General features: G+C 43.1%; 1 protein-coding gene across 4 annotated transcripts in view; it reads right to left on the reverse strand.

Annotated features, from left to right (window-relative positions):
* Nucleotides 1-14,574, reverse strand: part of Armh3 (armadillo like helical domain containing 3) — a 202,267-nt gene that overhangs the window by 167,386 nt on the left and 20,307 nt on the right. For 3 of the 4 annotated variants that reach the window (XM_036171070.1, XM_036171061.1, XM_036171079.1), the window contains exons 3-8: nucleotides 13,229-13,285; nucleotides 12,977-13,123; nucleotides 10,342-10,449; nucleotides 6,241-6,333; nucleotides 5,297-5,371; nucleotides 5,104-5,190 (exon numbers count right to left, since the gene is read on the reverse strand). In XM_036171070.1, the coding sequence (XP_036026963.1) occupies nucleotides 5,104-5,190; nucleotides 5,297-5,371; nucleotides 6,241-6,333; nucleotides 10,342-10,449; nucleotides 12,977-13,123; nucleotides 13,229-13,285 (567 nt within the window). Of the gene's footprint in view, nucleotides 1-5,103; nucleotides 5,191-5,296; nucleotides 5,372-6,240; nucleotides 6,334-10,341; nucleotides 10,450-12,976; nucleotides 13,124-13,197; nucleotides 13,286-14,574 lie in introns of those variants that run through there. The other variant, XM_036171088.1, reaches the window with a different exon arrangement.

The raw sequence follows: 14,574 nt of genomic DNA on the forward strand, positions 1-14,574 counted from the left end.
CTATTGGGGGGGGTTGTTTGTTTGTTTTTTCAAACGGTTTCTCTGTGTAGTTTTGGAGCCTTTCCTGAATCTTGCTCTGTAGACCAGGCTGGCCTCAAGCTCACAGAGATCCACCTGCCTCTGCCTCCCGAGTGCTGGGATTAAAGGTTGCGCCACCACCACCTGGCTTCATTTTTACTATTTTCTACAGAGAAAATATTTTCCAGTTTCAAATAACCCTGGACTCTTGAATTATAACCTGTTTTATGTGAAAGAAAGGAAGGGAGGGAGGGAGGGAGGGAGGGAGATGGAGGGAGTGGGGGGAAGGGGGGAAGGAGGGAGGGAGGGAGGGAGATGGAGGGAGTGGGGGGAAGGGGGAAGGAAGGAGGGAGGGAGGGAGGGTGGGTAGGAAGGAAGGAAGGAAGGAAGGAAGGAAGGAAGGAAGGAAGGAAGGAAGCAAGCAAGCAAGCAAGCAAGCAAAGAAACCCTATCTTGAAAAACCACACAAAAGAAACTGTAGCATGAATCTTAAAAGGTCTTATTAATAGAAACAAACCTGAAGCCAGCTACTGGAGTCAACACTGGAAGATCAGAGAAGCAGAACAAGCCACAGCCACCTCACCTTGCCAATTCCTCAGCTGATCCTGTTTCCTCAGACTGGATGCCTCTCAGCTGAACTGTGCTGCTCAAAAGTCTGAAAGCTTAACCAGGTCTCGTTCTTGGTTCTCACACCTTATATACCTTTCTGCTTTCTGCCATCAATTCCTAGGATTAAAGGCTCTTGCTACCATGCCTGGCTATTTCCAGTGTGGCTTTGAACTCACAGAGATCCAGGTGGATCTCTGCCTCTGGAATGCTAGGATTAAAGGCGTGTGTGCCACCATTTTTCTGGCCTCTATATCTAGTCTACTGGCTGTTCTGTGACCCCAGATGAATTTATTAGGGTGCACATTATATTGGGGAACACACCACCACCACCACAACCACCACCAGCGTAACAACAAAACCCCTTTCTTTGAACATGAATTCCCCAGCACTACTACCTAGCATGCTGGTTGTTTTGAAACAAGGAGCAGTCAGTCCACTTCTCATTCACAAGACAGGGTTGCAAACTCAGCAAGCACTCTACCGAAATGCTTGCAGCTCCCTCTTCTTTAACTGTTTTGAATTTTGGGGTCCTAGCTGTCTAGGTTTTACCTGTCACTTTCACTCTTTGTCTCTAAACAAAACACATTATTAAAAGAGGGGAACTGTGCATGCGATCCTCCCCTCATTCTTTTTGGGTTTCTTTTGATCTGGTCTGGTTTTTAGGACAGGGTTTCTCGGTGTTAGCTCTGGCTGTTATCCTGAAACTTGCTCTGTAGACCAAGTTAGGGACTTAGAAATCCATCGGTTCTGCCTCTCGAGTACTAGGACCAAAGGCATGTACCAGAACACCCAGATCTTTCCTTAGTTCTTTTTTTTTAATTTGAGACAGGGTCTCACACTGTGTAGCCCTGGATGACTGGCTGTCCTGAACCCACTTTTTAGACCAGTTTGGCCTTGAACTCACAGAGATCCACCTGCCTCTACTTCCTAAGTGCTGGAACTAAAAGTGTGTGTCACCACCACCACCACCACCTGGATCTTTACTTATTTATTCTATCTGACATGTATCTGCCTTCTCTAGCTCCAGCTGGGTAACTGTCTCTTATACCATTACCCATTTCTAGAAAGATTTACAACTTGCCTTACTGGTCATGAGATGGGCTGTTGTAGTAGCTAAAATTTTCTCCCTCGCACACCTTCTCCAGGTTTGCATAAATTACACTGGCTTTTAATTTAGCTATGTTCACTTGGAATTCCTCATGCTCTTGTCAAAAACCTTCCTGTTCCACTGTAATTGGGCTTCTTTAAAGGCATCTGATGAGTGACTTCTACCCAAAGCTGCAAATCCCAGAGAAAGTATGCGTACCAGCTTGCCCCTGCTGGGTATATTCACTCTCTGGGGTTTCTGACACAACAAAGATGCACACCTCACTCCAGAAATACGACTGTCTCCAGCTATTGGCTGGCTCCCATTTTTCAGGCTGACATTTCAGGGCCCTACTGGGCTAAGCCAGAGTTCAGCTTGCACTTACAGAAGGCAAGCAGCTGCCTCAGGACAGCTCTATCCACCAGAAGGTTGTGGGATCCTCATTAGTGACGACAGCACCTTCCTGTCCCACAGCGCTCCCTTAGCCTTCCTCAGCATTTTTCCTCAGCTGTCTCTCTTGCTGTTGTAATAAGGCCCCTGGGGCTTTTAGACATGACAGAGATCATAATGGCTACCACACCAGCACCTCCAGATTGCCAGTAAAAACAGGTATTGGTGATAAATTACATGTTTATTTGTAGATCTACACCCCATAATCAGTTCCTTCAAGACAATAAAAGTGACAAGCTTCTGGGATTTCTAGCACATCAACATTGTTCCACACACTCCAGTCTCTCCTAAGGATTCCCTCTCAACCTCTCCTCATTCCAATGAGCTCCCCAGCACTTTCAATCAGTGGTGCAGGCACGATGGCACATGCCTGGAGTCCAGCTTAGGCCACAGGACAAGAACAAGGGCAGTCAAGCCTGAAGAAAAAACATTTTTTCAATCCTATCACCAGCCTATTTTCCCCTGACCCTGTCCAGAAGACTAAGAAGTGCCCATGTGTTCTCAGAGACCCACTACACTCATTAGTGAAGAAGGTGGCCCAAACACAGTACTACCTGACCTCAAAGAGTTGTTCTTAGTGTGTGGGACCCCTTTACCTGCTGCTTCCTACTCCTCAGGGGAATCCCTCATGAGGACCCTGGTCTTCCCTGAGCAACCTCCCTCCATTCCTATGCATTCTGCCTTCTGAAAGGAATAAGGCACATATTATACCACTCTCTCAGTTCTGCTTTTCATTTCAAAAACAGAAACCAAGGGCCTGGCTGGGTATGGTGGCACACTCTTATAACCCAACACTTGGGAGACTGATGCATGGCTCACCATCAACTGGGGGCCAGCCTGAGCTATAGAATGAAACTCTGTCTTGAAGGGAGGGAGGGAAGTGGGGGGACCACAGTGATAGACTGGGAAGGTGACTAGTTTAAATCCAGCCTGGGCTACATGAGATCCTGTCTTCAAACTAAAATAACAGCCAGTATGATAGTATACAATGCAATTCAAGCAGTGAAGGACCTCGATGTAGGATTGCCAAGACTTGGAGGTCAGTGGGAAGAGGGGGTAGGAGTAATCTCCAGTATTGTTAAAGATAAAGTAATATCTTCAGCTAAAATCTTCACTAAAATCAGAGAGGTCAGTCGGGTGGTGGTGACCCACATCTTTAATCCCAGCACTCAGAAGGCAGAAGCAGGGGGATCTCTGTGAGTTCTAGGCCAGCCTGGCCTACAAAGCAAGTGCCAGGACAGCCAGAGCTGTTATACAGAGAAACCTTGTCTCAAAAACAAACAAACAAACAAACAAAATCAGAAGAAAGAAAAAAAGCCAGAGAGCTCTTAGACCAACAGTGGCACTTACACGGCGACCACATTAAGGAATAAGACATATGAAACATGTCTTACCAGAAATAGTCACATAGGCCTACATATCACAGAACTGTGTCAGGGATGGGGAGGGAAGATTTACAGAGGCACAAGCATCATCCATGACTTCTAGATCAGCCTGCTCTACATACTGAATTCTAGGCTAGTCAGGGCTACATAGCACATAGCAGGATCCTATTTAAAAAAATAAAAAATAAAAAAAGCAGGAACTAGACAAGTGGCTCAGTGATTAAAGGCACCTGCTGTTCTTACAGGAGACTCTGGTTCAGTTCTCAGCACCCACATCATGCCTGACAACACAACCACAATACAGTTAACTCCAGTTCCAGGGGAATACAGTGCCCTCTTCTGGCCTCTAAGGGTCACTGCATGCACGTGGTACACAAACATGCACTCAGTCACACACACATACAAGTAAAATAACTTTCTAAAGCAGATGCAGGAGGCCTGTGATTTCTAATACTGGTTTATCTCCTACATGGAAATTCATTTTGTTTTGTTGAGCTTGTTTGTTTGTTTGGAGACAGGGTATTACTTTGTACCCCAAGCTGGCCCAGAATTCACTATGTAGCATAAACTGTCCTTGAATTTTTGGCAAGCCTCCTGTTTCAGCCGGCAAGGTGCTGGGATTATAGGCATGAGCAACCTTACTTAGCTTCAGTTGGGGATCTTTAAAAAAAATAAATGACCAGGCCCTCTCCCACAAATTCTGATTCAGTATGAGACAAACAGAGTTAATCTAAACCCTTTATTTTTAAAAAGCCCTGCCAGTTGTGGGTGGCACACCCCTTTAATACCAGCACTAAGGAGGCAGAGGCAGCAGGTGGATCTCTGTGAGTTCAAGGCCAGTCTCATCTACAGAACAGTTAGGGATAACAGAAAAACCCTGAAACCCTGTCTGGGGGGTGGGAGGAAGCTACTAAGAGGTTGAGCACAGTGGCAACTGCTTTAATCCTAGCACTCAGGAGAGACAGGCAGGCCTATGTGAGCTCTAAACTAGCCAAGGATATGCAGTAAGACTGTCTCAAAAACAAACAAACAAACAAAAAGAACAAAACAAAAGTTCCTAGGTAAAAGACAGGAATGGTAGTAAATGCCTATAATGCCAACACTCAGGAGGTAAAAGCAATTGGATCAGAAGTCAAGGTTATCCTCAGCTACAAAGTGAATGAAGCCAGTCTGAGCTACTTGAGACCCTATCCTGGGGGGGGGGGGGAATGGGGGCAGGGATGGCTCAGCAGTTAAGATCTCTTCCAGATGGTGTGGGTTCAATTCTAGCCCTGCATGGTGGCTCACAATTATCTGTAACTCCAGTTCAAGGGGCTCTGATGCCCTCTTCTGGCCTTCATGGGTATAAGGCACATACATGGTACAAAGATTCACATGCAGGCAAAATAGCCACACACATAAAATAAAAATAAATAAAACTTCTTTTAAGGGAATAAAAAGAAAAATACAGTTTACCAAGAACATGTCTTCTACATTAAGCAGTCTTTTAAAATGGTTGCTGTGTCTGGCAAGATCATTATGAAAATAACAACTGTACAGTTGGACCCCACCTACCTCATATTTTCTATAGTTTACCAGCAGAGCCAAGAGGACGACAGCATCATACCCATGTTCTCTACGACTCGGGGGATGGGACAGTATCTGTAAAAAGAGGCAGAGTGCTAAATCCTGGTTCCAGGGAAGGCAGACTAAAAATTTGAAGAGCTTGTCTATGTACAACAGAAAGGTCATCAAGAAGTTGACATACCTGTAAAATTGCTTCAAATATACTGTTGATCATTACATATTCCAGGATAGTGTTCTGACTGATGTTGTCTGTAACCTAAATGCAATAAAAAGCTTTTGAAGGTCTGTACCAAGGCACCTGACATCTCATGTGTATCTCCTATCCTACCATCTAAGTGAAACAAAAATGTCAAAGCAAAAAGCAAACAAAAACATCCCAAGATTTAGAATCCCAAGAACCATTTTCTTTTTTCTTTTTTTTTTTTTTAATTTATGTATTTATTATGTATACAGCATGTATGACTGCAGGCCAGAAGAGGGCACTAGATCTCATTACAGATGGTTGTGAGCCACCATGTGGGTGCTAGAAATTGAACTCAGGACCTCTAGAAGAGCAGCCAGTGCTCTTAACCTCTGAGCCATCTCTCCAGCCCCTCCCCCAGCCCCAAGAACCATTTTCAAGTGAGACTCAATGAAAAGGAAAAATCAGACAACCCAAAAGATGGTAGTTCTGCTAGACTAGTCCTCCCACCATGGTATGTACCAACTGGGGAGATGGCTCAGCAGGAGAAGGCATTGCCACCACACCTTACGATTTGAGTTCCATGCTGGGCCCTACATGGTGGAAGGAGAGAACCAACTCCCGAAAGTTATCTTCTGACCAACATGGCATTATGTATGGGGAAGGGGACACACACATACAAACTAAAAATGGTTTTTAAAATGTTTAAGTAAAAAATAGAGTGGTATCACATAGCCTGCAGGCTAAAAAAGCCAGCAGTTGCTCAAAGGTTGATTTCCAGAAAGCACAGCTCCACACAGCTACTTCCTTCTATACGTTCAGACAAAGGAAATGGCGCAATGCCCCAGTGAAGAATCTCTCCTTTACCTTTGGGAGGAAGTACTCAACTGGGCTTGACTCTGCTGTAATTAATACCCTTGACAAGCATACAGGTGATCACTTACAGTCACTAAGCAAAGAAGCAGCTTCAGACATAAGCTCTTCAGACTTTCAGAACCTTCTGCACAAAGCGATGAATCCAAACTCTCCATCAAGTTCTGGGGAGAAGCATAAACATGAAAGTACACCAGGTAACCCTTAGGCCTGTCCTCACCCAGTGCTGCGGTGCGTTACCCAGGATAGAGTGAGTACCATGAATCAATCGGTCATTTCCCCAGATCAAAAGAAAAGCCATCACAGTCCAGCTGCCGGGGGAGAGCTGTAGAACAGCTACAGAGAACAGAGGGTGTCCACTCCTGATCTACATGAGTGTTTGAAGCTTGACACATGTAAACCTTAAGATTAGAACATTGATTAGTTTGAAAAAGGGAAACCTAACGGTATTAATGAATGTCATTACTTGTTAAAGAAAGTGCACCATGCTGGCACATGAACCAGTGACAGACACAGTGTCAACTCACTATTGGGCATCTAACAAAGCTAGCTGGGTTCATCAGGATCAACTCCAATTGACAATGTGATTGGAATGTGATGCTTGCACTAAAAAAATAGCTTTTAGACATAAACTAATAAAAGGTAAAACGTTCATACTAAAATAGAGGGAAGAAGAAAAAAAAAATCTACATTAAATAAAGGAAAAAAGCCAGACGGTTGTAGCGCACGCCTTTAATCCCAGCACTCGGGAGGCAGAGCCAGGCGGATCTCTGTGAGTTCAAAGCCAGCCTGGACTACAGAGCAAGTTCCAGGAAAGGCTCCAAAGCTAAACAGAGAAACTCTGTCTTGAAAAACCAATAAATAAATAAATAGATAGATAAACAAATAAATAAATAGATGAATGGATGAAAGAAAAAATTCAGGGCTAGAGAAATTGCTCAGTGGTTAGAGCACCTGTTCTTACAGAAAATGTTCATTTTTTGGTTCCCAGCAACCATATAGTATAGTTTAAGCCAGCTATAACCCCAGTTCCAGGGGATGCAACACCCTTTAAATAACTCTCTATTTAAAAAAAAAAAAAAAAAGAGTAGAATTAAGGATTCAGCATGTTGGAATTTCAAAATGAAAATTCAAAATAAAATGTTTCAACTGGGTCTGGTGACGCATGCCTTTAAATCCAACACTGGGAGGCAGGGGCAGGAGGGTCTCTATGAGTTCGAGGCCAGTCTAATACACATTTGTAGGACAGCCAGGACTAGAAAACAGAAAGACCCTGTCTCAAAAATAAAATAAGATGTTTCAGTTAAGTTGAACATGTGAGCATCTACCCTATACCTTCAAAGTAAGACCTTGAAACTTAAATGTGTTTTTAGTAAAGAGAAAAACAAAAAAGAGTAATTTCAAGTCTTCTGGCTTCCACACATATACCAGGGCACGCTTGTGCACACACACATAAATAAAACGTTATAAATGTTTTTTATAATAAATTAATAACAAGACTCCTGACATAACTCGACCTCACTCAACATACACAGGCACTTTTTTTTGAGGAGGAAGAGGAGGAAAGGGACACCAGACAGACCTTAGAATGACCAAAGGTACTGAGGAGGCCTGGGAGTGTAGCTCACTGACAGAGTGCTTGCCTAGCTTTCATAAGGCCCTGTGTTCAATCCCAAATGTAAACCAGGCATTGGTCTATAATTCCAGCACTCAGAAGGATCATGATTTTTCTTTTAGGGGGCAATTAAAACTGGTTTTTAAATTAAAAAGTGGTGATGTTTGTTCAATTTAAGGATCAATTATACAATATGTGAATTACAACAGTGTTATTATAAAGATAGTGGTGTATGATATTTTGTTTGTGTTCTGACAAAGCTTGCCTGGAGGTCAGTGGGTGGAGCTAACCACTAGTTAACCAAAAGAGATCAGGCAGTGGTGGCACATACCTTTAATCCCAGCACTTGTGAGGAGGAAGCAGGAATCAGAAGTTCAAGGCCACCCTGGGCTGCATGAGATTAATCCAGTCTAAAAGAGAACCAGAAGCAGACAGTGGTGGTGCATGCCTTTACTCCCAGGTAGAGATGGGATCTGAGGGTCCAGAGAGTTAAGAAGTCTCTGGTGGCTGCTGCTCTGCTGCTCTGATCTTTTAGATTATTAATTACCCTGATATCTGACTCCTGGTTTTAAGTGATAAGACTAATTAGGATCACGTTTCAAGATAGTGCCTTAGTGTTAAAGCCCTGTCTATCATGTACCATGCACAAAACTTTAGGTTTGATCCCCAGTGTGTGTGTGTGGGGGGGGGGGGGGCGGCACACGGGACACAGGACATGACTGACACACACGAAGAAGAGGAGAAGGAAGAAGAAAAAATGAGTTTCAAACAGTAGATATAAAAATCCCAAGGACATAAGGCTGGAGAGATGGCTCAGCAGTTCTCTTGAACTGGCTGCTCTTGTACAGGACTCAGGCTGAATTCCAGACACCCACATGATGGTTCACAACCACCCGTAACTCCAGATCCAGGGGATCTGATGCCCTCCTCTCACTTCCAAGGGCATCAAGCACATACACATGCAGGCGAAGCATTCACACACAACATAACATGAATAAATCCAATTAAAAAAAGTTCAAAGGGCAGCAAGTGGATAAAGGCACTTGCCTAACAACCTAAGTTCAATCCCCAAGACCCACATGGTGGAAGGAAAGAATTAACTCCTGAAAGTTGTTCTTTGACCTCCACACACCCACTATTCCACACACATAGAAGTGTGCAAATAAATACATAAGCATACATTTTTTAATTTAATTCAAGCCAAGCATAGTGGTATGTGCCAATAGTCCCAACCTACTCAAGAGGCTGAAGCAGGAAGAATTACTTGAACCTATGGGTTCAAGAGTTCAACCTAGGCAAGATAAGTAGATCTATCTAAAAATAAAAATTAAAAAAAAAAAACTATTGTGGGCACAGTGGTGTACGCCTGTAATCCCAACAGCTGGAAGATGGAAAGCAAGAAAATCAAGATTTTAATCATGACATCTACCATGTTTGAGACCTCATGCTCTTTCTTGCCTCTTAAGAGTAGAACTTAAAGCCAGCAGTCGTGGCGCACACCGTTAATCCCAGCACTCTCGAGGCAGAGACAGGTGGATCTCTGTGAGTTCAAGACCAGCCTGGTCTACAAAGTGAGTTCCAGGACAGGCTTCAAAGCTACACAGGAAAACTCTGTCTTGAAAAACCAAACAAAAAAAACAAAAAAACAAAAAACAACTGTTATACTGAGAAAAGGTATGAAGCCATATGGCTAAACATCGATAAGAATTATGGGTTAATTTAAGTGTAAGAGCTAGTTAGTAATAAGCCTGAGCTATGGACAGGCATTTATAATTAATATAGGCCTCTGTGTGGTAATTTGGAAGCAGCTGCCAGGTATTTGGGAATAGGTGGGTGGGAGGAAAACATCTGTTTACAACTAAAAGTCATTTTGAAAGATTTTTTTATTTATTAAAATACAATACAGTGTTCTGTTTTGTATGTATGTCTGCACACCAGAAGAGGGCACCAGATCTCATTACAGATGGTTGTCAGCCCCCATGTGGTTGCTGGGAATTGAACTCAGGACCTCTGGAAGAACAGTCAGTGCTCTTAACCTCTGAGCCATCTCTCCAGCCCTAAAAGTTGTTTTTCAAAAGTTCTAACCCTGTAATTTAAGTCTGAAGCCAGCCTCAGCTACGTAAGACTCTACGTCAAAGAGCCAAAAGCAAACAAGGCCCAGGGCAGCAGAGCACTTGCCTCAGGAGAGCAGCATGGCTTCGTTACTAGCACCGCAAAGGAGCTGATCTTGTAACTTGTCATGTTTTATCTAAGTTCATAATGTCATAAAAAGCTGGGCAGTGGCAGTGCATGCCTTTAAACTCAATACTCAGGAGGCAGAGGTAAGTGGATCTCTGTGAGTTCAAGACCAGCCTGATCTAAAAAGCAAGTTCCAGGACACCCAGGACTGGCTGTTACACAGAGAAATCCTGTCTTGAAAAACCAAAACCAAACAAAAACCCAAAGGAGAACAAAGGAAAACCTGAATCCAAATCTTCTAGTATGTCTGTCAGCATGTGGCATCACAAACCGCAGTTGGGAACAGCTAGTCAGAGCCACCACACATCTTATGCCTCACCTTCATGCACAGCTCCGCTTTGTCAAAGCCCATCAGCATGTTGATAATGTCAAATCCAGAGGTAGATTTATTCTTCTGGTGGACTCCTCGAATTAGTGCACACAAGGTCTGCAGAGATGAGAAAAATCAGTCTTTCTAGAGAGGAAGTCTCTAAACTAGGCATACACCAAACCTGCAGCTTCCTCCTCCAACTTCAGAACTATGTCTTGACAAGGCTGACCTTCAATTTCTGTTACTCTGAGTTTGAAAACAGCTTAAATGTTAACATGAAAAATCCAGAAACTAAGAAACAGCAGCACCCCTGTAATCCCAGCACTGGGGAGATGGAGGCAGAAGAATCAAGTTCAAGGTCAGGGTCAGAGAGCTAGCTCAGCAGGTAAAGGTACTGGCTGCCAAGTCTGACAAAAGAACCAACTCCTACAAGTTGTTCTCTGACCCCACAGGTGCCCGAGAATGAGCAAGCTCGCATGCACACACACACACACACACACACACACACACACACACACACACACACACAGAGGACACGAGGACTGCTGGGATTGCTCGCTGGCCTCCAGCCTAGCTAAACCGTGGTGAGCTCTAGGTTCAGTGACCCTGTCTCCAGGGAATAAGGAAGACAGCAATAAAGAAAGACATACCACTTCCTCCTCTGGAGAAAAAAAAAGGTGAAGAGCTAGAGAGATGGCTCAGATGGTAAAGCGCTTCCCTGCAAGCATGGTGAGCCGAGGTTGAGCGCAGAACCACACACAGGTGGAAGTGAGTAAGCAACTTCACACAGCTGTCCTCTAGTCTCTAGGAGCATGTACACTCCCATACACACCATACACAGTGAATACGTTGTTTGTTTTGAGACAGGATCTTCCCATATAGCCCTGACTGGCCTGGAACTCCCTATATATATCAAGCTGATCTCCAACTCACAAAAATCCACCTGCCTCTACCTTCCAAATGCTGGACTTAAAGGTGTACACCACCACACCTGGCCCCATAATAAAAGTATTTTAGAGATTTATTTTTTAGTTTATGTGTACGAATGTTCTGCCTGCATGTATGACTATAAAACCACTATGTAAGGAAGCCAGAAAAGGGCACTGTATCCTTTGGAACTGGAGTTCCAAACAGCTGTCAGCAGTCAAATGAATGCTGGGAACTAAACCTAGATTCTCTGCAAAAGCAACAAGTGTTATTAACTGTTAAACTATCTCTAGAGCCCCTCAATAAGTACTTTTTTTTTTAAATTAAAACAAAAAATAACAGCTGGGCAGTGGTGCTGCATGCCTTTAATCTCAGAATTCCAGAAACAGAGACAGACAGACCTATGTGAGTTTGAGGCCAGTTTAGTCTATAGGACAGTTAAGGCTACACAAGAAACTCTGTCTCAAAAAACCTAAAAAAAAAAAAAAAAAAAAAAAGGAAGAAGAAAATAAATAAAAATAAAAATAACAAGGTACAAAGTAGTTGGGAAGACGCCCAGTTTCCATCTCCGGCCTCTACACACACACACACACACACACACACACACACACACACACACACACACTAATACATACATATATAAAATATACTCACCAAAAAAAAAAAAAAACCAAAAAAAAAAAAAAAATAAGCCAGCTGGTGGTGGTACACACCTTTAATCCCAGCACTCTGGAGGCAGAGTCAGGTGGATCTCTGTGAGTTTGAGGCCAGCCTGGTCTACAGAGCAAGATCTAGGACAGGCACCAAAGCTACACTACCAAAACCCTGCCTCAAAAAAAAAAAAATACATACATACATACATATATACATAACTAACTAACTAAATAAATAGAACAAAACAGAAAACTATTGAATTAGACTGCAGTTAAGAGGGCTTGCTGCTCTTCTAGACCACAGATTGATTCCCAGCACCCATGTAAGGTGACTCACAACCACCTGTAATTCTGGCACCAGAGGATTCTATACCCTCTCTGGCTTCTACAAATTCCTGTATTCATGCAACACAAAGAAATATAGATAAAAATAATTAGTAATAAATGTTTTAATTATTTTTTAATTCATTTGTATGTGTATGGCTGTTTTACCTGCATGTATGTCTGTGTACCATAAGCATGCCACATGTCCACAGAGGCCAGAAGAGGGCATTGATTGGATCCCCTAAGACTGGAGTTACAGATGGTTCTGAAATGCCATATGAGCACTGGGAGCAGCCAGAGCTCTTAGACAGACAGACAGACAGATAGATAGAGATATAGATAGAGATATAGATATATAGATATAGATGTAATTTATTTATTTTTACTTTATGTGCATTGATGTTTTGCCTGCATGTATGTCTATGTGAGGGTATCAGATCCCCTGAAACAGGAGTTACAGACAGTGGTGAGCTGCTGTGTGGGTGCTGGGAATTGAACCCGGGTCTTCTGGAAGAGCAGCTAGTGGTCTTAACCACTGAACCATCTCTCTAACCCATAATAAATGTTTTTTTAGAAAACTGAATAAAACAGGAAGATAGCTGAACATGACAGATGTTATATTTAAAAAATTAAAAATAAAAACCTGACAGCTAAAGGCAATTCTAGGTTCCTCAGTGTCTAACAGATAAGCTTCAATTCCATGCTCCTGTTAACCTAGACTTCAGTCTCCCAGCCTATACCTGCAATGCATTGACAACTCGGATTGGATGCTCCTCTCCTAGTGCCTGGATACAGTGTTGAAATAAACAGTTAATATTGTCCTTGATCTTCATTAACTCTTCACCATCCAGAGACTCTAGCTTGCCTTCTAGATACTCTAAATTCACCTGCCAAAAGAACAATAAGGGCCTCAGCAGACTTTAGCACAGCACTTAGAATATGTTAAGACAATTTCACTTACCCAAGAACTCCAACATGCCACCCAACCTCACCTTCATGAGGAAGAGCTCCTCCCAAAACCGAGGACTACACTTACTGGGGTCCTCTGTCTGAAATCAGAAAATAAGCATGTTCAACTTCATTGCCAGCTCAAAAAGCATCCAAAACATTGTCAACTCTACCTGTCAAATTTAACTTCAAAAATGTTTTCATATCTTAAACTATAATAGGAAAAGAAAACAAAGTTTTTATAGGCATTTTGAATGGATACATATTGTTCACATCAAAAGTAAAACAATGACTCAAAAATTTCCTTTAAAAACTTTCCATTAAGAGAGAGAGAGAGAGAAGAAACAAAAGGAAGAGAAAAAGTTAGGCCAACCACGCATGAGCAGCACACGCTTAATTTAAATCAGCACTTGGGAGGCAGAGGCAGTTGTGTCTCTTGCGAGTTCAAGACCAGCCTGGTCTTCATATCAAGTTCCCGAACAGCAAAGAATACAAAGACACTGTCTTAAAAAAGAAAATAAAGGGGGGTAGGAGGGATTCTGGAAAGAACACAGGCTATATGCTTCCAGAGGACATGGGTTCAATTCCCAGCACCCACATGGCAGCTAACAAAAATCTGTAACTCCAGTTCCAGAAAAATCCAAACGCCCTCTTATGGCCTCCTCAAACACTGGGCATACATGGTATACAGACATACATGTAGGCAAAATAACCACACACATAAAACAAAAATAAATCTTTAAAATAAAATACACACACACACACACTCACCCTCTCTCCCTTACTCTCAGCTATAAAACAAGGCCAGTCTAGGACATTATGAGACCCTATCTCAAAATAAGAAACAGTCCCAGGGCTGGGCAATAGTAGTGCATGCCTTTAATCTTAGCACTTAGGAGGGAGAGGCAGGCAGATCTCTGTGAGCGCAAGGCCAGCCTGGTCTACAGAGTGAGTTCCAGGACAGTCAGGGCTACCCAGAGAATTCCTGTCTCAAAAAAACAAAAAAAGGGAGGCTAGCCTGGTTTACAGAGCTAGTTCTAGGACAGCCAAGCTTAGGCAGTGAAGGAGACAAAGGGGTGAAGATGTGATTGAACAAGGCGGCCATGTTCCAGCCCCAGCAAGCAGCAGAACTTGGCAGCTTCAGCCACATGGTTTTGGCTTTAGAATCAAGGATAGAAGAAAGGCATTATGGAACATACCTCTGTGACTAAGGAAAGCCACTGAGGTCAGGCATGTGTCAGGGGTGTCCCTGTATGGAGGCCCAGAGGGGTCATTGTGTGACGCTGGACTGCCTTGGAGACCCCAAATTATTGGAGATGATAGAGCTCTGGGAACATTCCAAGGAAAGCTGTTAATAAAGAGTGGAACCAGCCCAAGAGAGAGAAGTATG

The sequence above is a fragment of the Onychomys torridus genome, chromosome 1 (genome assembly GCF_903995425.1).
Source record: "Onychomys torridus chromosome 1, mOncTor1.1, whole genome shotgun sequence".
Classification (NCBI taxonomy): Eukaryota; Metazoa; Chordata; class Mammalia; order Rodentia; family Cricetidae; genus Onychomys; species Onychomys torridus.